This window comes from Nicotiana sylvestris, chromosome 4 (genome assembly GCF_000393655.2).
Source record: "Nicotiana sylvestris chromosome 4, ASM39365v2, whole genome shotgun sequence".
Classification (NCBI taxonomy): domain Eukaryota; kingdom Viridiplantae; phylum Streptophyta; class Magnoliopsida; order Solanales; family Solanaceae; genus Nicotiana; species Nicotiana sylvestris.
Window position 1 is genome coordinate 126,717,551 of NC_091060.1, and position 25,298 is coordinate 126,742,848.

At 40.5% G+C, this 25,298-nt stretch overlaps 1 protein-coding gene across 1 annotated transcript; it reads right to left on the reverse strand.

Annotated features, from left to right (window-relative positions):
- Positions 1-219: 219 nt before the first annotated feature.
- On the reverse strand, positions 220-663 carry LOC138890137 (uncharacterized). Its single transcript, XM_070173499.1, has one exon. It carries the CDS (start codon positions 661-663, stop codon positions 220-222), a length of 444 nt encoding a protein of 147 aa, XP_070029600.1.
- Positions 664-25,298: the final 24,635 nt, after the last annotated feature.

The following is a 25,298-nucleotide window of genomic DNA, read 5'->3' on the forward strand; positions in this document are numbered from 1 at the left end:
TTCGAACATACATAATGCAGTTACTTTCCATAGTCATCCAGAAATACCCATCTCTTAATATGTTCTTGGCCAAAACAAAACCATTCATGTGGGTCCGTAGGTTCCGGCATGTATTTCCTAGGGCAATCTGGATGCCTCATTGGCATCGACACACCGTAGTAATCCCAGGTTAGGAATCCTTCTATACAAAATTCCTCTACTTTGAAATAAATGGTTAGATTATCTACAAAGCGTGCGCTTTTGAGTATGGGTAGCAATCTCTGGGTCTTCTCGCTTTTCCAAGTACTTCTTGATATAGTGGAACCACGGATTTCTGTCAATCTCTTCTTCAACATGAGCACGATAAACTGGATTATTATGAATTCCTATTGGGATAGGGTCAATGAAATTCATGTCTGGGTGTTGTATCATGGAAGACAAAGTGACTAATGCATCTGTAAACTCATTCTGAATCCTTGGAACATGTTTGAATTTTATCTTTGTGAAACTCTTGATCAGCTCTTGTACACAGTGCAAATATGACAATATTTTGGTGTTCTTCTTATCCCATTCCCCTAGAACCTCGTGCACCAACATATCTAAATCTCCGATTACCAGCAGCTCCTGAGCATTTATGTCAATGGACAACCTGAGTCCCACGATGCAGGCTTCATATTCGACCATATTGTTGGTGCATGGAAACCTAAGTTTTGCGGATACCGGATAAACTTGACCGATATCTGATAATAGGACAAATATGATAAACCTTATTTAATATTTGCTGCTCCGTCGAAGAACATCCTCTAACCATCATATTTGGTGATATCTTCTCCTACAAACGATACCTCCTCGTCAGGAAAATGTGTTTTTGATGATTCGTGTCTCTATCTACGATATTTTCTACCAAATGATCTACCAATACTTGGCCTTTGACTGTCTTTTGAGTTACGTAGACGATGTCGAACTAACTTAGCAATATTGCCACTTTGCTAACGTACCTATAGGTAAGGGTTTATGAAAGATGTATTTTAACGGATCCATCCTTGATATGAGTTATGTAGTGTATGTACACAAATAATGACTCAACTTATGAGCTAACCAAGTCAAAGCACAGCAGGTGCATTCCAACAAAGAGTACTGGGATGCATAAGGAGTGAATTTCTTGCTCAGATAATATGTTGCCCGCTTCTTCCTTCGTGTTTCATCATGTTGTCCCATAACGCAACCGAAAGCCCCATCTAACATGGACAAATAAAGCAACGCAGGTCTTCCCAGTTCTGGTGGGACCAGAATGGGCGGTTTAAATACTCCTTGATTTTGTCGAAAGCCTTCTGACGTTCTTCAGTCCAACTTGTTGCAACATCTTTCCTTAGCATTCTGAAGATTGACTCACCTATCACAATTGATTGTGCTATGAATCGGCTGATGTAATTGAGGTGCCTTAAAAACTCATCACATCTTTCTTATTCATTGGAGGCGGCAAGTCCTGGATAGCTTTGACTTTTGATGGGTCTAACTCAATACCTCTACGATTGACGATGAATCCTAGCAACTTTCCAGAAGGGACCCCGAAGGAATATTTTGCAGGATTCAACTTCAAATTATATTTCCGAAGCCGATTGAAAAATTTCTTCAAGCCTTCTATGTGGTCCAAACTCCTTTTAGATTTGATGATAACGTCATCCACGTACACCTCTATTTCCTTGTGTATCACTGATAAGTTGGTATTTAGCAACTTATCTTGTCTTTAAGCTTATATTTCCGCTGTGTTTGAGTGATAAAGTCATGTGTTTAATATTGTTTACTTCTATATTATAGGTTTTATATGATTTAGAAGTGATCCTGAAGAAACCCGGTGAAAAGGAGTCAAAAAGAAGTTGAAAAGAAGAAAATATGGAAAATGGCCTCAAATGTCGCAATTGCGACATAGATGCGGGAAATGCGAAAAAAACAGTGTTCGCAAATGCAAAAAAGGACTCCGCAAATGCAAAAAAAGGACTTCACAAATGCGAAGACAAAACAGACAGTCAAACTTCATAAATGCGAAGTCTTTATTGCAAATGCGGTAGTCAACAGGAAAGCCATTGTTCTCAAATGCGAACATTGCTTCGCAAATGCAAAAATCGCGCTTCAATTCTAGGTACTTCTGTAATGTTACATATTTTGTCCCCAACCTAGCTCATTTGTAAAATATCTTTGGCTTATTTTCAGTCTTTGGACTAGAGAAGACAAGTTTTGGAAGCTAGGGTTCTTGCACACACACTTGGGTCTTGAAGATTTGAAGCTTTTGGTTAAGAATTTCTTACCCGTTTATGTTCATTTCTTCATTTCCTTACTTTGTATATTATATCTAAGTGTTTTGTATTTTTTCAAACACTTGAATCTTGTTTAGGAGAATATTCATATTTAAAGTGTCGATTAAATATCTTGTTGTGTTTATGTATTGAGCGATTTTTAGTTATATTGAAGTGAGTTATTGTTTTTTTAGTTATTCATGTACTTTAATGTATCCAAAGAGATTATCTAACCCTAGGACTCGCCTATTTACTTTGAATTAATTTTGGTAAAGATAATTTGCGGTTGGGAATGATTAATTAACAAGAACTTGAGCTTTAACCCTCACTTTATAGATTCTACCTAGGGATAGGATTGAACTACTTGTAGCCATAATCGGGTGTGCTTAATCTCTTAATTATTTTAGGGATAATTCAATTATTAAGTCTTGTTAGTCTTTGGAAGAAGCTAATATAGAATTATTACCCGAGGCTAATTAACATAAACTCGCTCATATTTGTAAAATCGTGAAATGGATTGGATCGTTACGAGAGTGTAATTCCCTGTGTTTCCATCCTTGTAGCCATTAATCATTTTACTTGCTTTCTAGGTTATTTTATTTTCGCAATTAGTTATAATTATTTTTATCACGACCCAAAATCCATTAAAGGCGTGATGGCGCCGGACACCGCTGTCAGGCAAGCCAACACTAAATACTTAGATTAGGTCTCATTTTAATATTTTTCAAATCATAGTTTTTCCTTCAATTAAATAGTAGAAGATAGAAATTTCAGAGTAAATAATAATGTTTTTAACAATTTCAATACCGAATAACCTATAATCACCCCAAAACCCGGTGTCACAAGTGCATGAGCATCAGCTATGAAATAAAATGAAATACAACATCTATCCGGAATACAAAATTAGACAGGAAAGAAAATATAAATACTCTGAAGGAGACTCTGCTGGCTCCGGATCGTAACATAAGATGCAGTTCACTTAAGTCTCTGTATCAACAGCACCATGGTGCCCACAAGGCCACTAGACATATATGCACCTGCATAACAAAATGTGTAGCAAATGTAGTATTAGTACGAAAAAACGCGTACCCAGTAAGTATTCAGTCTAACCTCGAAGAAGTAGTGACGAGGGGTCGACTCCGACACTTACTATGGGCTATAAATAAAATGCCAATGGTATAATTTAAACATGGATTATATAGAATGGTTGTAAGCTCAATATTATGAAGTAGTAAGCAATTCTTTTATAATTAAGAAATCTCCAAATTTATTTCTCATTATTTAACAATTTATCATAGGCCAATGAGGCAATATCATTCATTATAAATTCAAAAGCAATTAATTCAACCATGCGCAAATTATTTTTTTAGGTCGTACGACCTGATCGAACATACGAATATAAAATGTGCATTGCCGATGGTCGAGCGACATGAACCATAGATTCATCTACTTAACTTGCCGAGGCGAACGGCCCGCTCAACACGAGAGTAGTGGAAATTAAGCCCGCTAGCAGAATATAATTGCGACGCGGTTACATAGATTTCTTAAGTTATTATAATATTCCTCAATTCTTTTCAAAAATACGAAGTTCGAATGAAAAGTTTTAAAATCTTAAATTCCTCAGTTTCAATTCTTTTCAACACAATTAATACCCAACCTCAACATTGCTTCTTCTCAAGGCAAACAATATCCATAAATCTAAATAACAATATCAACAAGGAATGATGTAAACCTAAAACTACCTACACATAGGCATAGCTTGTAGCTACGTACGGACTCTTATCACCTCGTGCATACATACCCCCCACAAATAGAAACACATGTTAATTTAGTTCACCTATGGGGTTAATTTCCTCTTAAAAGGTTAGAAAGAAGACTTACCTCGCTCTGAAGTTCCATAGCCGGCTCCCAAGAATTTCCAACAACTCAAACCGATGCCCAACACTCAAAAACTAGTCAATAAATGTGCAAATCAATAAATATATACTCCAATCGTTATTATAATCCAATTTACAATAATTTCCAACTCCGCTAGAAAAGTCAATAAAATCAACCCTCAGGCCTACATGCCCGGATTTCAAATTTTTTTGAATATAAACATTACCCATAACATCACGAACTCAAATATATAATTTATTCTCAATTCCATGCCCAAATTCATGGTAAAAATCCAAAAATACCAATTTTTAGGTTTTCTACCAAAAACCCACAATTTCTACAAATTTCCATGTTTAAATCCGTATACAAACCATATATTTAACTTATAACGAGTGGGAATCACTTACTTTGTGTTGCTTAATTGAAATCTCCTTTTGAAGCTCTCCAAAATCGCCCCAACCAAGTGAGAAATGAGAGAAGAAGAGCCAAATCTCACTCTTAAAACCATTCTGCCCAACGACATTATTGCACCTGCGGCTCCTTGGCTGCTCCTGCGCGTCCGCTATTGCGACACTTCTTCCACACCTTTGGCCTTTGCTGCTTCTGCGGCTGCTAACCTCTTACCTATGCCATCGCAGTTGCACAAACTTTTACGCTCCTGCGGTTCTCAGCAGCCTGGCCCTTTCCTCTTCCGCGAGCCATTTCCCGTACCTACAGGCTCGCACCTGCAGTCCCCTTTACGTAGGTGCGATTAAACCTGATGCCCAGCTACTTCAGCTCTTCCTCCAAACCCTAATTCGATCCGTTAACCACCTGGAATCCACCTGAGGCCCTGGGACCCCGTCAAGTCTTTCCAACCAGTTCCAAAACATAACGTAGACCTGCTCGAAGCCTCAAATCACATCAAACAACGCCGAAATCATGAATCAGACTCCAATTCAAGCTTTATAAACTTTGGAACTTCAAACTTCTTCTATCGATGCCGAAACCTTTCAAATCACGTGCGATAGACCTCAAATTTTGCACCCAAGTCATATTCGACATTATGAACCTATTCAAACTTCTAGAATCAGAATTCGATCCAATATAAAAAAGTCCACTCCCTATCAAACTTCTCAAAAACCTTCAAATTTCTAACTTTCGCCAAATGACACCGAAATGACCTACTGACCTCCAAATCCACATCCGGATGTGCTCCCAATACCAAAATAACCATACCGATCTATTCCGTGACTTCGAATCCCAAACAGACATCGATAACATTAAATACACTTCCACCCCAAATTTATAAAATCCTTCGAAATGCCAACATTCCACAATAGGTGCCAAAACGCTCCCGGGTCATCCAAAACCCTACCGGAACATACGCTCAAGCCCGAAATCATTATACGAACCTGCTTCAAATCCCGATTCTGAGGTCGTTTACTCAAAAATCCAATCTTAGTCAATTTTTCCAACTTAAAGCTTCCAAAGTGAGAATTTTACTTCCAAATCAACTCTAAACTTCCGAAATTTAATTCTGACCACACGTATAAGTCATAATACCTGAAGTGAAGCGGCTTATGGACTCAAACTATCGAAGGACGCTCTAGAGCTTAAAACGACCGGTCGAATTGTTAAAATTTTCTCAAAACATTTCTATGTGTTTGGGTTAGCATAACAAATGATGATTCTCTTACATGTCTAATAACCTACATATATTTCTCTGTGGGATTCGAACCCAACTTATAGTTCAGTAAATTATATTACATGTGACTGTGTCCATTTAATTTTTAGTAGTGGATTTGGACGTCATCAAAATTGGCGTCGTTGCCGGGGAACAATTTGGCGTATTTAGGTTGTTTGAGAAATAAGCGTAAGTGCTTTGGTCCAAACTTGTGAATATTTTTGTAATTACTTTCTTATCTTTGTTTATCTTCTTGTTTGTTTCTTGTTTATTTTCTTAGTTTTGAAAAATGACATCATGTAATGAAAATTGGTCAGATGGTAGTTGTTAATACTTTTATGACCCTTTAGTGGAAAAATTATTTAAATTCTCGCAGGGGCGGATTGTGCACACAATCTCAAACCAATGAGTGGAGTGTTTGTGATAAGTGTGGTCGTGAAAATGATCATTAGGATTATTGTACTTTTTTTGTCCTTCCCTTCCCCAATCCCTTGCTATAATGATTCTACATTTTGTGGTGACAAGTATAGGGATATGGAAGTGCAAGAAATTGAGCATGATCAAAATGGAGAGTTCAAGCTCCTGTTAGAATGCCTACTTGAAGAAGGAAACAAAGAGCAAAATTTCTTGGAGGAACTTTTGGAAAGTAGTCTCCAAAATGATTTGGCACTTGAAAGGTTGAACTTACAAATGGGAGAGATGCTTGAAGCTTTGGAGTGATAGCCATGAACCTTCCTTAGAGGTTGAAGCTGAAAGTCCTTCCTTGGAACTTGACCAAAACCAAGAAGAACTCTCAAATGCTCAAAATGAGAAGATGATGCTCATATTGGAGGCCATTCTTGAAAATGAGGAGAAGTATAACTTTACACTCGAGGACTTGAAACAAGTTTTGACTCAAAATGATTAGAATATCTGCATTTTGGAAGATCAAATGAAAATATTGATTGAGGCTTACTATGCCTACTAACTTGAGCGTGTGAAAAGAAGTCAAGAAGAGTCAAATTTCGAGGAAGAAAGTGAGCTTTATTTTAAGGAATCAAGAATTGAACATCCACCAACGGACTTCATACTTATGAGTGATGCCGAGAAAAATATGGAATTAGAGTCAACCGGTATAATTGAAAATATAATTGAAGTTGATTCTAGTTTGGGAGAAAACGGGGATGTCAAAATCCGGGAAGAATTGCCATTTAAAGGCTTGAGGTCACATTCCAAGTATTTTTCAACTTTGGAATTGCATGGTGATATGGAATTGAGCTGTGCGAATACACATGAAAGTGCAAAAAAGAAAAACAATAGCCATACACTTTGCAATTTGCATATTCTAGAAGGCAAAGTGACATTCCTCCCAAGAAATCTAAGAAATGCAAAATGAATTAATAAATGTGTGGCGTGATCATCTAATTACCACCCCCTATTGCTTGTGGTCACAAGCTTGAGTCCAAGTTAGCTACCTAATTCATATCATCCAAGTGGCGAGAAAAGTGGTAAAGTTGATCTGCGTCGTGCCACGATGTTAAATCCGGCGCTTGGTGGGAGGCAACCCATCTTTTTTTAAATTTTAGTTATTTTTGAAATTTTCTTTTTTACAATAGCTTAGTATATTATTTTCGACTAATCTGCCAAGATTTCACCATTTTTGGAGTTGATTTGGGAAAGTTGGGGAGACCGGCGAGCCAAAAACCAGTAGCTGAAAATTGCAGAAGCTCAGTGTTCACATTTGCGAACTTGGCCTCATCGCAAAATCGAAGAAAGCGTCGCATTTGTGACCTCTGCTGGATTTTTAAAGTTCGCAATTGCGAAGAAGAGGTCGCAAATGCGATATCAAAGGCCTTAAACGGGTAACTGTGTTTCATTTTGTCCAAAAGTTAGAAGATTTTGGGTTCTTCAAAAAAATACACAACCTTCATCTTCCTCACTCTCCTAACTCTCATGTTCCATCATTTTCCCTCTTAATTGCAGGCACCCAGGTATGAAAGCTTAATTTTGTGCCCTTTATGCTTATAACATCATCTTCTTCTTCTTCCCTCCCTTGTCTCCCAACAGTTTGGGTTCAAATGGGCTCTTCTCGTCTGTGCAAAATTATTTAAAAATATCTTAAATCTTGCTATGATTTCTGGGTGAGGTTGGTTGAGAGTGTGAGATTATGTATTTTCTGTAAAAATGGGGAAGTCTGAGTACCCATGACCTGAGAGTGTGAGATTATGTATTTTCTGTAAAAATGGGGAAGTCTAAGTACCCATGACCTTGTTAAAATAAGAGTGATTTTGTTTGCTTACTATGTGTTTGATGAAAGGCCCGATTGAGATTCTTGGCCGAATGATTGAAATTTTTTCAATTCGTGGTTGTGTGTGAAATATATTACATGATTTTGTGCTTCAAAACTAATCGGGTTCTCTAAAAGAATGATTTCGCTAAAAAAGTTTAGCTCTTTGGACTATACTGAACAAGCTGGGGACGATAAGATCGCAATTGCGATGGGCTCTTCACATTTGGAAAGAGGTGGTCACACTTGCAATGATTTTCAGGTTGGACAATCTTTGCATTTGTGAAGTTGGGCTCGCAATTGCGATCACTGGAAATTCTTGTTGCCTTCACAATTGCAAAGAAAATGTCGCAATTGCAACATCAGAGAGTTGTGCTTTACAGATTTGAAAATCTGAAATTTTTTCTAATGCTGGGTTTCGACTGTCCAATCATTTCTTGACCTTATTTGAATCATTTTGCAATTTTTTTCATATCCATACCATGTTTTCACTCCAATCCTTTGTTTACAGGTACCGTAAGCTAAAATGAGCTCTAACTCCGGCGAATCCGCAAATGAGAACCCTTTGGAAGTGGAGGAGAACTATGACCAAGAAAGTGCTATCGGAAAGGAGTATATTGCTGGATAAGGTCCCGAAATGTCTTCCCGAATTCTATCATAGGCTTGTAGACATGGGATGTACCTGTTTTGCCCCTCAACCTTGTAGAGCCAATTAGCAATGGGTGAGGGACTTCTATTCTAATCTTCTAGCTATCAGATTAAAAAAGCCAAAAAATGAGGATTCACGGCAAAATGGTTCATTTAGAAGCTGAAGATATGAACCAAATCTATCACTTCCATTACCATGACAAGGCCCAATTCTGTGTGAAAGATTGTGCCTCAGGCGAGTGGTTAATATCCGAATTGTGCCCGGGTGTGGATGTTCCATGGGCAGCCGAAAAGAGAGGGATCACGTTCAAAGAATTCACTACTGAAGTAAAGATATGGCTGGCCATCATATGTAGTCGCATCTCCTCTCGAGGAATATATGGAATGTACCAATAACGAGAGGTCCAATGATAGCTTCCATTCTTGATGGTATTCGGCTCAATGTTGGCGAGATTTTCATAAGTGAACTTAGGGCGTTTTTGACCCTTGGGGGTCAATCATTGACGTTCCCATCTCTCATCACTGAGTTGTGCTAACTTGTTGGAGCTCAGGACGCTCCGGGAGACAACTGGATACATCCGAAAAAGCCTATTATTCCATTGAAGAAAAAAGGAGAGACCGACGCTGTCAAAAAGAAAAAAGGGAAAGTTGGGATCTTCTTCTCAGACCGACCAGGGTAGCCAGCCATTACCTTCTGCAGGAGGACCATTTGCTATGCTTTCTAAGAAAATGCGGCTAATTCGCGACCTAGTAGCTGTCCTTCCACAGGGACTTGGGGAAACATATGAGGGACCCTATGTATGCATTTCAAATAAAGAATTTCAAAAGTATCTTGATTACCAGAAGAAGCAAGGGGATCACCTTAAGCAGCTGGAGACGGCATATACTAATTTGGCCACACCGCACGGTACTTTGAGTACTTCTCATGATAATCCGGCAAAGGCACACACTAGGATGAAGAAAAGGGAGAAGAAGCGACATAAATTCTTCACCCGCATGTGGAATGGTGTGAAGGGGCTATGGAAAGTTCTAAAGCATCAAGATCTAGTGCCATTGACCGAGCCGGAAGATGATGATGATGCTCCAGTTCATTGGACCTAGGAAGAAGAAGAGGAGGAGGATGCTACTAAATTTGACAGCGAGGAGAGCACTTGATGCAGTACTCACAATAAATCTCAGCACACATGGGGACATTGCAACATCTATAGTTGGGGGTGGCTTCTTGTATAACTGTGGATATGGTAGATTGTTATTTTCTTTTCATGTGATATGTTATATTAGTATGTTTACTAGCTTCTTGAATTTTTGTTTTTATATATTGTTTGTTTTATTGACTTGATGTTTATTAGCTTCTTGATTTGATTTCCAGTGTGTTTTATTTTGGTGGCAATATCCTTGATTTTCTTTGTACCATAGTTCTTTTCCGAGGATGCCCTTTTTTTTGAACCATGTAATTGGCTTTTCCCGATGATGTATAGATAGGTGACTTTATTAAGGGAATTAGTCTTGTAGTTTAGATATAAATTTTGTTAAATTAGGAAGAATAAGTGGTATGAGTTGGGGTTTGTTCCCATTGGCCAATTCTTGATCTTTAAATAAGGGATTTAAACCTCGGCATATGAATTCTTGATCTTTGAAAAAGAAAAATGATTAAATTAAAGATCGTTGTCATGAATTTTAGACTCAATTTGTAGCTCTTTAATTCACTAAATATCTTCTTAGGCTATATGTAACATCATTAAGTTCATTGGTTGCAATTGGATTTTATATTTGTATTCCACTTGAGTTTTCATGTACCATGTGTGCTGAGATTTATTGTGAGTTCTTTTGCATCATTGGTAGTCTATAACTTGCCCGGAATGTGCCTCAAGGCAAAATTCTAGACTAACTTGGGTTGGAAATGATATTAGGCTTTCCTTGGACCGCTATTGTGCCTTAAATTTTCTACCCTTATATATCTTCCCTAGTCAACCCCCTTTTGAGACTTTTAACTTTTTCTTTGGCAACCATGTTACAAGCTTTTAACCCTTCGTTATTTATTGATATATCTTTTGGCACCCTACCTCCCTAAGTACTTTGAAAGTATAAACATAGGCTAAAAGCCTAAGTTTGGGGGTGAAGGTTGGAAAAGTTGTGGTGTGGAAGTTGCTTAAAAGATGAAAGGTAATAAAAAAAAGAAGAGAAAAGGAGTAATATTTTAAAGAAAAAGGAATTGTGAATAAATGGAAGACTAGGTGATGGAATAAAAAATGAAGAAAGGGTGGAAAAGTTCTTGAAGGAAGTGCACTTTGATTGTTGAGAAATTGTAGTGCTTAGGGAGGTCTTGAGTCACTCTAACAAAAATTGTGCCCCACCTTAACCAAAAGCATTAACTACAACCTTTTAAGTCCTAATTGATTTTGAACCAAGTTTGTCAACATTAGCAGATAAATACATTAAGGGAAAGCCTATGACACTACTTGTGTGCATTTGAACATCTTTGTGAGAGAGAGTTAATTCTTTCCATTTGATATCCCATTTTTTGAATTGTAATTTTTGAGAGTGATATTCTATCTTAAGTGTGAGGGCCCATGATATTTGAGTTGTGAGTTTAATCCCATTTTCAATTGGGAGGAATGACAAGGGAAGTTAACTGTGATAAAGAGGTAAATTTTAAAGCTTTAATGTCATGACTGGATTGCTACTTTGATTTACATAGTGTTTGAGCACTTGAATTGTAATGAAATTCATGAGAAGTTTTTGGTAATTCATATGCTTTGGATTAATTAGTGGTACCAATAAAAGTCGTGTTTGTGCTTACAGTAGACCTTTTTGATTTGGCATGATATTGATGTACTATTTGAGTTAAATACTTGGAGGGAGATTTTGCCGCTTCATTGCTTCAGGACAAGCAATAATTTTATGTTTGGGGGTTTGATAAGTTGGTATTTTACCAACTTATCTTGTCTTTAAGCTTAAATTTTTGCTATGTTTGAGTGATAAAATCATGTGTTTAATGTCATTTACTTCTATATTATAGGTTCTACGTGATTTAGAAGTGAACATAAAGAAACCAAGTAAAAACGAGTCAAAAAGAAGTTGAAAAGAAGAAAATATGGAAAATGATCTCAGATGTCCCAATTGCCACATAGATATGGGAAATGTGAATAAAACAGTGTTTGCAAATGCGAAAAAGGACTTTGCAAATGCAAAGTCAACCCAATCAAGTAGGGTTAGCAAATGCGAAAAAGGACTTCGCAAATGTGAAGTCAACCCAGAGAGTCAAACTTCGCAAATGCGAAGTCTTTATCACAAATGCGATATTCAACAGGAAAGCCATTGTTCGCAAATGGCAAAATCGCGCATCTGTTCTGGGTACTCTATAATGTTACATTTTTTGGCCCCAAGTCATTTAATACTCGACCTAGCTCATTTGAAAAATATCTTTGGCTTATTTTTATTTCTCTGGAATAGACAATAAAATTTTTAGAAGATAGGGTTCTTGCACATACACTTGGGTCTTGAAAATATTTGAAGGTTTTAGTTGAGAATTTCTTACCCATTTATGTTCATTTCTTCATTTCCTTGCTTTGTATTGTATATCTAAGTGTATAGTATTTTTTCATACACTTTAATCTTGTTTATGAGAATATTCATAATTAAAGTGTGGATTAAATATCTTGTTGTGCTTATGTACTAAGTGATTTTTAGTTATATTGAAGTGAGTTATTGTTTCTTTAATTACTCTTGTTATTTAATGTTTCCAAAGGATTAGCTAACCCTAGGACTCGCCCATTTACTTTGATTTAATTTTGGAAAAGATAATTTGGGGTTGGGAAAGATTCTAGGAGGTCGCGATCGCGAAGAAGGAATAAGTGGTCAACGGATCTTTGTGCTTCACGAACGCGACGCTTTGACCGCGTTTGCGAAGAAGGATAGGTCACCTAGGCAGAAAGTTTAAATAGTCATGTTCGCGAGCAGGATTGAAGAGGGAATCAAAGGGAAATACTTGGAGGTAAGATTTTTGGACTCAATACTTGTTCCTATTGTGATTTCTACCTAATTAGAAATGAAATTTGTGGAATCTAAAGTCTAAAATTGGGGAGTTAGGGCTTGAAATTTGGAGACTTTGATTTGAGGATTTGAGGGGTCGTTTGTGGTCAGATTTTGATGTATTTGATATGTATGAAATCGTGAGAGCATGAGGTTTCTAGTTTTGTGAATTTTGTCGAAATCTGAGACGTCGCCCCGAGGGGTCAGGTTTGGCCAATTTCGAGATTCTTGATGTAAATTGGTTATTTTCGAGTGGGCTTTGTTTCTTTAGCATATTTTGATGGTATAAATATGATTTTGGTTACATTTGGAGTATCCGGAGGCCGAGTCGAGAGGAAAAGGCAGAGCGGGCTAGGGTTTGGACCGAATTGAGGTAAGTAATGATTGTAAATGCTATCCTGAGGGTATGAAACCTCGGATTTCACATTGTTGTGCTACTATGAGGTGACGCACACGCTAGATGACGAGCGTGGGGTCATGTACCATTGGGAATTGTGACTTAGTCCATCTTGTGTAACTGTTAAGTTGCGTATTTTATTAAAACTAGTTTGATACCATTATGTTTCGGAAAGTATTATCATGTTTTGGACTGAATGCCATATTTTGCCTCGTGCCAACTATGTTGGACCCTTAGGGGATTTTTACTACTAGTCCTCACTGTATTGACTTCATATTTGTATTTAGTCATGCTGTATTCTACTATTTTCATAACTCAGCTGTATTTACTCTGTTTTGACATTCTAAATGATAATTTGGGTTGAGCATCATGTTTTACTATCGCCCGAGTGGCTTGAAAGGATTCTGACTGAGTGGGGGCCGAGGGCCTGTGTTATGAGGATATATTGGATCGGGTTGCACGCCGTAGCATGTTGTTACTAATTCATGATTATGAGGCCGAGGGCATGAATTCCTATGAGGCCGAAGGGCTGTTTGATTATGCCCTGAGATGGCTTGTTATAGTGCTTGGGCTGTAGGAGGCCCTCCAGGAGTCTGCACACTGCCAGTGAGCGTGGGTACCCAGTGTGAGATGTGATATTTCCCGAGGGGAAATTGTTGTTTCATGTTATTGCCCGAGGGGCTGATACGAGTGATTGTGAGGCAGCCCAAGGGGCTGGTTCTGTTGATATTTTGCCCGAGGGGCAGTTGTGGTATATGTTTTTCCCGAGGGGCTGTTGACATTTCTATTCTTTTCTCACTATTTTTCTCACTCGCTTGAAAATATTGAAAGTTGTTTTAAAAAGGTTTTATTGAACTGAGATGTTTTTACGAGTGTTATTGCTTTAATGCATTGTTTTGGACTTATACTGTTTTGCTGTAGCGTTATGATGTGTTTTACATGTTTTCTTACTCCATGCACCCTGTGTGCAGATCCAGAAGTCTCGGGTCATGATAGCGAGCGTTGATTTGGCTTCCAGCAGGCATTCAGAGTTGACTAGGTAGCTGCTTGGCATTCACAGCCTAATGCTTCTCCTTCCTATCTTTATCCAACTCTGTATTTGCTTGTTTCAGACTATGTTGTCTTTTCATATTCCTAGACGAGTTAGAGATGCTCATGATTGGTGACACCATTATGTCGGGCCGTGTTTTATTTCCGCTTTGTTCAATTCTATCATACATTTTTGGATTTTGGCTTATTAATGAATTTAAATGATTTATTATAATTGGTTTGGTTGGTTTTGTGGTTTGTGTCGGCGGACCTAGTTTCACGATAGGCGCCATCACGACTAGGTCCATTTTAGGGTCATGGCAATTTGGTATCAGAGCCTTGGTTACATAGGTCTCACGAGTCATAAGCAGGTTTAGTAGAGTCTCGCGGATCGGTACAGAGACATCTGTATTTATCCCCGGGAGGCTGTAGAACCTTTTGGAAAACTTCACATTCTTGAATTCCTATTGTGCCAATCTGTTGATTCTAGTACTAAACTTATGTTATTCTATTCTCTCACAGATAGTGAGGACGTGTGCTACCGGTCAGGATGGACGACCACCAATGCCACCAGCTGTGGCCACCAGAGTCCGAGGACGCGATCGAGGCCATGGTAGGGGCAGGGGTGTAGCCTACACAGTAGTTAAGGCAACACATGTAGATCCACCAGCCGCCCCAGTTTATGATTAGGTCCAAGTTGTGGACGCTCCAGCAGCACCAGCTCAAGCACCAGTTGTGGCTATTGTGATTCAAGGCCTTCAGGAGGCCTTGGCCCAGATTTTATCAGTATGCACTGGCTTAGCTCCGGCGGTCTCTGTTACAACAACAACAGCTACTTCTCAGGCTGGGGGAGGCACTCAGACTCCCATCGCTCGCACAGCTAAGCAGGTCGTGTAGGTACTTCAGACACCGGGGGCACATCAAACCCAGCCGGTTATAGCTGCTCAAGACTATGTAGCTCCTGTTATGCTAGAGGATGAGTAGCGCAGATTGGAGAGGTTTGGTAGAATTCAGCCTCCAACTTTTAGTAGTATAGAGGGAAAGGATGCCTAGGGTTTCTTGGACAAGTGTTAGAGGATTCTTTGTACATCGGGTATTCTGGAGACAAATGGGGTAGCATTTACTACTTTTCAGTTTTCTAGAGCTGCCTTCACTTGGTGGGAGGCTTATGAGAGGTGAAGGCCTGTTTTTTTAGAGCCCCTTACCTAGAAGTAGTTCTATATTCTATTTTTGGAGAAGTATGTACCACAGTCCCGCAAAGAGGAGCTACGCAAGCAGTTCGAGCAAATGTGACAGGGTGATTTGACTGTGACGCAGTATGCGATAAGGTTCTCGGAATTAGCTCGTCATGCTGTTTGGTTGGTTCCGACGGATAGAGAGAGGATCAAGAGGTTCATTGATGGCCTCACATATCAGCTTCGGATTCTCATGACCAGGGAGAGGGTGTCAGGTGCTACTTTTGAGGAGGTTGTTGATATCGCTCACGAGATTGAGTCAGTTCATCGCCAGGATCGAGATGAGAGGGAGGCCTAGAGGCCTCAGGGATCTTGTAGTTTTGGTGGTGATCCTTCGAGAGATTAGTTTCAGCACGTCAAAGGCCGCCCATTCAGCCATGCTCTGTCAGCCCGACTAGTTTATCGTGGGGCATCATCGAGCCATGGTTCTCGTAGTTCTCATTAGGACCATTCATCACTCAGTGCCCTTCAACCCCAGAGTTCCTCCCGTGCTCCATCAGTTCAGGGCTCTTCATACCAGGTGTATCTGCTAGTCATTCCGGTGCTAGAGTTTCCCTTCAGTCCCCGTCTCCAGCACTAGGGAGTTGTTATGAGTGTAGTGAGTTGGGGCACATGTGGAGGCAATGTCCTCGTCGTCTTGGGGGTTCATCTCAGCAGAGGAGTCAGCCATCGACTTCAGCACCAGTTGCTTTACCAACCACCCAGCCAGCTAGAGACAGAGGATAGTCGGCTAGAGGTTGCCCTAGAGGGGGAGGTTGATCAAGTGGTGGTCAGGCCCGTTTCTATGCACTCCCAGCTAGACCCGATGATATTGCTTCAGATGCTGTGATTACAGGTATCGTGTTAGTCTGCCACAGAGATGCCTCTGTGTTATTTGATCTCGGTTCCACTTTTTCATATGTGTCATCATATTTTAATTATTATTTGGATACGTACCGTGAGTCTCTTGTTTTATCTATTTATGTATCTACGCTGGTGGACGATACTATTATTGTGAACCATGTATATCGGTCATGTGTGGTGACTATTGGGGGTCTAGACACCCGAGTGGACCTTTTGTTGCTGTGTATGGTAGACTTTGACGTGATATTAGGCATGGATTGGCTATCTCCATGTCGCGCTATATTGGACTATCATGCTAACACAGTGATGTTGGCTATGCCGGGTGTGCCATAGATTAAGTGGCGAGGTTGGACTGATTTTGTTCTCAGTAGGGTAATTTCATTTTTGAAGGCCCAACGAATGGTTGGGAAATGTTGTCTTTCATACTTAGCCTTTGTGAGGAATGTCAGTGTAGAGACTCCCAGTATTGATTCTGTTTCCATAATGAAGGATTTTCCCGATGTGTTTCCTGCAGACCTGCCGGGCATGCCCTTGGACAGAGATATTGATTTTGGTATTGACCTGGTGCTGGGTACTCAGCCCATTTCTATTCTACCGTATCAAATTGAACCAACAAAGTTGAAGGAGTTGAAGGAGCAGCTTCATGAACTCCTTAATAAGGGGTTCATTCAGCCTAGTGTGTCGCCTTGGGGTGCCCCTATTCTATTTGTGAAGAAGAAGGATGGCACGATGAGGATGTGCATTGATTACAGGCAGTTGAACAAAGTAACAATCAAGAACAAGTATCCTTTACCTCATATCGATGATTTATTTGACCAACTTCAAGGAGTGAGAGTGTTCTCCAATATTGATCTTCATTCAGGGTATCACCAGCTATAGATCAGGGGCTTAGATATTCTTAAGACAGCTTTCAGTACCCGATATGGTCATTATGAGTTCCTGGTGATGTCTTTTGGGCTGACCAATGCCCCAGCAGCATTCATGCATTTGATGAACAGCGTGTTTCAGCCTTATCTCGACTCGTTTGTCATAGTTTTCATTGATGATATTCTGGTGTATTCGCGTTGTTAGGAGGAGCATGCGGAGTATTTGAGAGTTGTATTGCAGAGATTGAGGTAGGAGAAGCTTTCTCCAAAGTTCTCCAAGTGTGAGTTCTGGCTTGGTTCAATGGCTTTCTTGGGGCATGTGGTGTCCAGTGAGTGTATTCAGGTTGATCCGAAGAAGATAGAGGTAGTTTAGAGTTGGCCCAGACCGTCCCCGGCCACAGAGATTCGCAGCTTTCTTGGTTTGGCAGGTTACTACTGTCGGTTCGTTCAGGGATTTTCATATATAGCATTACCCTTGACCAAGTTCACTCAAAAGGGTGCTCCTTTCATGTGGGCAGATGAGTGTGAGGTGAGCTTTCAGAAGCTCAATATTGCCTTGACCACAGCTCCAGTGTTAGTTTTGCCATCAACTTTGGGTTCATATACCATGTATTGTGATGCTTCAATAGTTGGTATTGGGTGTGTGTTGATGCAGGAGGGTAGAGTTATTGCTTATGCTTCTTGTCAGTTGAAGCCCCATGAGAAGAACTACCATGTTCATGATTTGGAGTTGGCTGCCATTGTTCACGCATTGAAGATTTGGAGGCATTATCTTTATGGTGTGTCTTGTGAGGTATTTACTGATAATTGTAGCCTCCAGCACTTGTTCAAACAGAAGGATCTCAATTTGAGGTAGCGGAGATGGTAGGAGCTGCTACAGGATTATTATATTACTATCTTGTACCATCCAGGGAAAGTCAATGTAGTGGCCGATGCTTTGAGTAGGAAGGCGGTTGGGAAGTTTGGCTTATATTCCTATTGGGGAGAGACCTCTTGCAGTTAATGTTCAGGCCTTGGCCAATCGGTTCGTGAGGTTGGATATTTCGGAGCCTAGTCGAGTATTGGGTTGTGTGATTTCTCATTCTTTCTATTTGATTGCATTAGAGAGCGTCAGTATGATAATCCTCATTTGCTTGTCCTTAAGGACAGAGTTCAATACGACGATGCTAGAGATGTGACTATTGGTGATGATGGGGTATTGAGGATTCAGGGCCAGATATGCGTGCCCAATGTAGATGGGCTTTGGGAACTGATTCTGGACGAGGCCCATAGCTCGGTGTATTCCATTTATCCTAGTGTCGTGAAGATGTATCAGGATCTGAGACAATATTATTGGTGGAGGAGAATGAAGAAGGACATTGTGGGATTTGTAGCTTGGTGTCTCAATTGTCAGCAGGTGAAATATGAGCATCAGAGACCGGGTGGCTTGCTTCAGCAGATGGATATCCCAGAGTAGAAGTGGGAACGGATCACCATGGATTTTGTAGTTGGGCTCCCAAGGACTTTGAAGAAGATCGATGCTATTTGGGTGATTGTGGACCAGTTGACCAAGTCCGTGCACTTTATTCCTGTGTGTACTACCTATTCTTCAGAGCGATTGGCAGAGATCTATATCCGAAAGATTGTTCGTTTATATGGTGTCCCAGTTTTTATCATTTCAGATAGAGATACTCAATTTACTTTGCAGTTTTGGAGAGCCGTGCAGAGAGAGTTGGGTACTCAGGTTGAGTTGAGCACAACATTTCACCCTCAGACGTACGGGCAGTCTGAGCACACTATTCAGATATTGGAGGACATGTTGTGCGCTTATGTCATTGATGTTGGGGGGTCATGGGATCAGTTTCTACCGTTTGCGGAGTTTGCTTATAGCAACAGTTAACAGGAAAATATAAAGATGGCTCCATTTGAGGCTTTATGTGGGAGGCGGTGTGGATTCCCAATTAGTTGGTTTGTGCCCGGCGAGGCTAGGCTTTTGGTTACAGACTTGGTGCAGGATGCTTTAGAAAAGGTGAAGGTTATTCAAGAGAGGCTTAATATAGCGCTGTCGAGGCAAAAGAGTTATGCTATTAGGAAAGTTCGTGATGTGTCCTACATGTTTGGGGAGAAGGTTCTATTGAAGGTTTCACCCATGAAGGGTGTTTTGAGATTTGGGAAAAGGGGTAAATTGAGCCCTCGGTTCATTGGGCCTTTTGAAGTTCTTCGGAGGATTGAGGAGGTGGCCTATGAGCTTGCTTTGCCACCCATCTTGTCGAGTGTGCATTTAGTATTTCATGTTTCTATGCTCTGGAAGTATATTCGCGATCCGTCTCATGTTTTGGATTTCAGCACGGTTCAGTTAGATGGTGATTTGACTTATGATGTGGAGCCAGTAGCTATTTTAGAGCATCAGGTTTGAAAGTTGAGACAAAGGATATAGCTTTAGTGAAAGTGTAGTGGAGAGGTTGGATCATGGAGAAGGCTACCTGGGAGACCGAACGGGAGATGTGGAGCAGATATCCTCACCTATTTGAGGCTTCAGGTATGTTTATTGACTCATTCGAGAACGAACACTTGTTTAAGAGGGGGAGGATGTAACGACCCAACCAGTCGTTTCATGAGTTACCACTCCATTTCCCCATTTCTACTTCTTTATATGTTGTTCAGCTGTATTTCATTGCATTGTGTTGGTTAGCTTGGGTTCGGAGTGGTTTTGTAGATAAATGAGAACTTAGTCTCTTAAGTTGGCCTTTTGATTGGAAAAGTCAACCGGAAGTTCACTTGTGAGTAAACGATCTCGGAATTCAGTTTTTATGATTTAGATAGCTTCGGGAGGTGATTTGGGACTTATGAGCGTGATCGAAATGTGTTTTGGAGGTCCGGATTAGATTTAGGCTTGAATTAGATAAATTGGAATTTTTGCAATCTCTGGTTGGTAGCAAAGATTTTGATATTGTGGTCAGAATGGAATTTCAGAAGTTGGAGTAGGTCCATTGTGTCATTTGTGACGTGTGTGCAGAATTTCAGGTCATTCGGATAAGGTTTGATAGACTTTTTGATCGAAAGTGAAATTTGGAAGTTTTAGAATTTCTTAGGCTTGAATCCGATGGTGATTTAGTGTTTGATATCGTTTTGAGTGTACCGAAGATTGGAACAAGTTTGAATGATGTTATGGGATATATTGGCATGTTTGGTTGAGGTCCCTAGGGCCTTGGGTGAGTTTCGGGTGGTTAAACGGATCAAATCTTATTTTATGAGATTGTAGATTGTTTGCAGTGTGTGTTGCAGAGTTTTGGACTTCGCATTCACGATGTTGGTCTTGCGTTCACGAAGGGAGAGGCTCAGTGTGCATCGCGAATGCGATGTGGGTCCCACGTTCATATTGGGTAATTTGAGAAGCTGGGGTCCTGGTCATTTGTGCTTCGCATTCGCGTTGGGTGTGTCGCGTTTGTGATGGTCTGAGAAGCTGAAGCTTCGCATTCACATCTAGGAGGTCACGATCGTGAAGAAGGAATAAGTGGTCAACAGATTTTTGTGCTTTGCGAATGCGAGGCTTTGACGGCGTTCGCGAAGAAGGATAGGTCACCTGGGCAGAATGTTTAAATAGTCATGTTCGCGATTTATGGTCTATCTTTCACCATTTTTGAGCGATTTTGGAGATTTTTGAGGAGGATTGAAGAGGGAATCAAATGGAAACAGTTGGAGGTAAGATTTTTGGACTCAATACTCGTTTCTATTGTGATTTCTACCTAATTAAACATGAATTTGTGGAATCTAAAGCCTAAAATTGGGGATTTAGGGCTTGAAATTTGGAGACTTTGATTTGAGGATTTGAGGGGCCGTTTGTGGTCGGATTTTGATGTATTTGATATGTATGAACTCATGAGAGCATGAGGTTTCTAGTTTTGTGAATTTTGCCAGAATCTGAGAAGTGGGCCCGGGGGGTCGGGTTTGGCCAATTTCAGGATTCTTGATGTAAATTGGTTATTTTCGAGTGGGTTTTGTTCCCTTAGCATATTTTAATGGTATAAATCTGTTTTGGTTAGATTTGGAGCAGCCGGAGGCCGAGTCGAGAGGCAAAGGCATAGTGGGCCAGGGTTTGGACCGGATTGAGGTAAGTAATGATTATAAAAGTTGTCCTGATGGTATGAAACCCCGGATTTCGCATCGTTGTGCTACTATGAGGTGACACACACGCTAGATGACAAGCGTGAGGTCGTGCACCATTGGGAATTGTGACTTAGTCCGTTCCGTGTGACTGTTAAGTCGCGTATCTGATTAAAACTTGTTTCATACCATTATGTTTTTGAAAGTATTATCATATTTTGGGTTGAATGCCATATTTGGGCCTCGTGCCAGCTATGTTGGACCCTTAGGAGATTTTTACTAATATTCTCATTGTATTGACTTCCTATTTGTACTCAATCATGTTGTATTCTACTGTTTTCATAACTCATCCATATTTACTCTATTTTAAAATTCTAAATGATATTTTGGGCTGAGCATCATGTTTTACTATCGCCAGAGTGGCTTGAGAGGATTCTGATTGAGTGGGGCTGAGGGCCTGTGTTGTGAGGATATTATGGGATCGAGCTGCGTGCCACAACATATTGTTACTGATTCATGATTATGAGGCCGAGGGCCTGAATTGTTATGAGGCCGAGGGCCTGTTTGGTTATGCCACAAGATAGCTTGTTATGACGCTTGGGCTGTAAGTGCCCCTCCAGGAGTCTGCACACCCCAAGTGAGCGCGGGTACCCAGTGTGAGATGTGATATTGCTCGAGGGAATATTGTTGTTTCATGTTGTTGCCCTAGGGGCTGATACGAGTGATTGTGAGGTAGCCCGAGGGGCTGGTTCTTTTGATATTTTGCCCGAGGGGCGGTTGTGGTATATGTTTTGGCCGAAGGGCTGTTGACATTTATATTCTTTTCTCAATGTTTTTGTCACTCACTTGAAACTATTGAAAGTTGTTTTAAAAAGGTTTTACTGAAATGAGATGTTTTTACCAGTGTTATTGCTTTACTGCATTGTTTTGGACTTATACTCTTTTGCTGTAGCGTTATGCTGTGGTTTACGTGTTTACTTACTGATCATATGTCTTTACTTTTATTATATATTGAGTTGGCGTACTCACATTACTCCCTGCACCCTGTGTGCAAATCCAGGAGTCTCGGGTCACGATAGCGAGTGCTGATTTGGCTTCCAGCAGTCTTTCGGAGTTGACTAGGTAACTGCTTGGCATTCGCTGCCTAGTGCTTCTCATTCCTATCTTTATTCAGCTTTGTATTAGCTTGTTTCAGACTATGTTGTCTTTTCATATTCATAGACAAGTTTAAGATGCTCATGACTGGTGACACCCTGATGTTGGGCCGTGTTTTGTTTCCGCACTGTTCTATTATATCTTACATTTTTGTATTTTGGCTTATTAATGACTTTAAATGACTTATTATAATTGTTTTGGTTGGTTTTGGGGTTTGTGTCGGCTGACCTAGTTTCACCATAGGCGCCATCACGACTGGGTTCGTTGTAAGGTCGTGAAAGTATCCATCCTTATAGCCATTGATCATTTTACTTGCTTTCTATATTAGTTTTTATTTTCACAATTAGTTAGAAATATTTCTAAGTGTTTGGCTTAGAATAGCAAGTGATAATTCTCTTACACGCCTAATCGCCTACACATTGTTCTCTGTGGGATTCGACCCCGAGTCATAGTTGGGTAAATTATATTGCATGCGACCGTGTCCATTTACTTTTTAGTAGTGGATTCGGATGTTATCAGTCATGTCGTGGAAGATGGTCATCATGGCTCTCATATAGGTTGCCCCAGCATTCTTCAAACCAAACGACATCATTTTTAGGAGTATATTCCCCACGGTGTGATAAAGGTTGTGTTTTTGGCATCCTCTTCATCCATCCAGATTTGATGGTATCCTTCGAAGCAATCCATAAAGGACTAGAGCTCATGCTTTGCCCATTTGTCAATCAGTATGTGTATGTTGGACAACGGGAAATCATCTTTAGGACTTGCCTTGCTCAGGCTCCGGTAATCGACTCATACTCTAACCTTCCCATCTTTCTTCGAAACTGACACAATGATTGTTTATCATGAAAATGGTAATAATAATTAAATTAGTTGATGAGACTCTAAAAATACGTGATCTATTTTTATGCAATTTGTTAAGCAGTTGATGCTAGTTATGTGATGTTTAAAGACGGAATACGAACTAAAATAGAGTTATAACCAAACTGAGGGGTTAGCTATTCGGGCCTCGGATTGACCGATGAAGGGCCTCGAGGTCGATGCCTGGGCTCGGGCTCGAGCTATTGGGGAACCGGGGAAGGGCTGACAGTTAGGATATAATTAAGAGAGGCTCTTTATGGCCTATAACAAGCAATAAATGAAGAACAAGTTGCAGACAACAAATATGAGCAATAATACCGAGAGGATATGTTAGGGAGAAAAGAAAGAGTTCTTGTATATTTCGTATAGAATAGTTGGAGCAACAGGGTTTACAAAGTGCCAAGGATCCCCCTTATATAGGAGGGGCGATCGTAACATAGTACAAAATGCATTAATGATAAAGAAAACAGGATGGGATAGCTGACTAGCTTCATGATGCAGGCGCAGACCAGCTTTATACTATCCTAATAGACTTAATTAGCCATGGCTACAATTTTCGGAACTCCCCACGCCCGTTGGGGCCTCGTCCAACATTATGCCCAGGCCGAGTATCGATAGATCTCGGGGGGGGGGGTACTCGGTCCGTGGTCTCGACCCTCTGAGGTGACCTCTTGAAATGCCTTATTAACGAGAAATTGGTTCCCTTCGATTTCACCGTATACAGACAATCCCCGTGTTTCTTAGAGATAAGAGACAAGAAATGATTTCGACATCCCACTCTTCGGGCTTCCTGTAATGACGTCGTGCTTATGATGCAAGCTTTCATGGTTATCGAAACATTTCATCGTCTCGCTTTTCCAGGATCATTCAACGCGTTGCAGTTTCTTGTTCTTCAGAGCCACAATGCCGCCACCGATTCAGCTCCCACAAACGCATTGAATGCGCTTGTCATTACGTTTTTCGAGGGAAATAATAGCGTCGTCGGTTACGTTGCCCATCTTTTTATAAATGGGGGTCTCCTGGGATCAACCTTTTATCCAAGTATCTTTCCATACCTATCCACTCCTCCTTCTTCGCTATCTTTATTCTTTGTCGTTCACCATGTTTGGGGCCCATGGCCGCAAGATTTTATGGCGATACCGGGCATGCAACGACCTATCTTCCGGGCCTTCTCTGGTCGAGCGAGATTACGTTGTTTTTATGTTGTTGTTGTTGTTGTTGTCATATCCATCGGTTCAGGACGATGAAGCAGAGGACCGATTTCCTCCGACCCGAGGAAATATTTGGATTATACACCGCTTCTCAAGATGGGGCTTGGATAATACACCGCTGCTCACCATCCTCCCCCCGCTTGGCGCATTACACCCCTTTGAATTCCTTAGGGTGTGGCGGCACTGTCTACTAACTGTTGCCTCCCATGCCGGGGCAATGTCTCAAGAAATGGCTTTACTGCAATAGCCTGGCAAAATCCATACTAGCTAGATTTTTCACCAAGCCACTTCTTCATTCCTTCCTGCCTTTTCCGCGTCACTTTTCTCTTCTCCATCATTTTCCCCTATGTCATCTCTCCTTTTAAAGATGCCATTATGGGGAATCGAGATAAGACTCCCGAGGGGATTGTGCTTGGAAGATATTGTCTTTGAGGACGCGTGGTTGAGGAGATAATATCGAAAATGTTGCTATTCGCACCTTTGAGAATAGGCTAGGTTCTTAGGCTTTTGTTGTATGTACACCCTTTTGGTTTTTTGTTCCCATGTAAATACCCCTCGTGGGCTTTTGTAATCATATATAAGGACCCCTTGTGGGATTTTGTAATGGAATATTTCATAAATATAAAGATTTTTTCCCGATTTGCCTTCGATGCTTGCTATATTCTTTTACGTTTGTGGAGACCCCGAATGCATGAATCTGTCTGTTGTTGCTAATACTGAACCCGGATCCGAGTATACCTTCCGGTCTTTGGTTGATAAAAGTAGCTTCGCGCGAAATCCTTTGCGTTCCCTTGGATCGAACCTGAATAGGGTCGACAGACTCGTGTCGCCGGGACCTTGACTTCGAGTAAAATG

Bases quoted from the DNA above. Each gene is read 5' to 3' on its own strand.
- LOC138890137 (XM_070173499.1), bottom strand. From the start codon at position 663: ATGGTCGAATATGAAGCCTGCATCGTGGGACTCAGGTTGTCCATTGAC.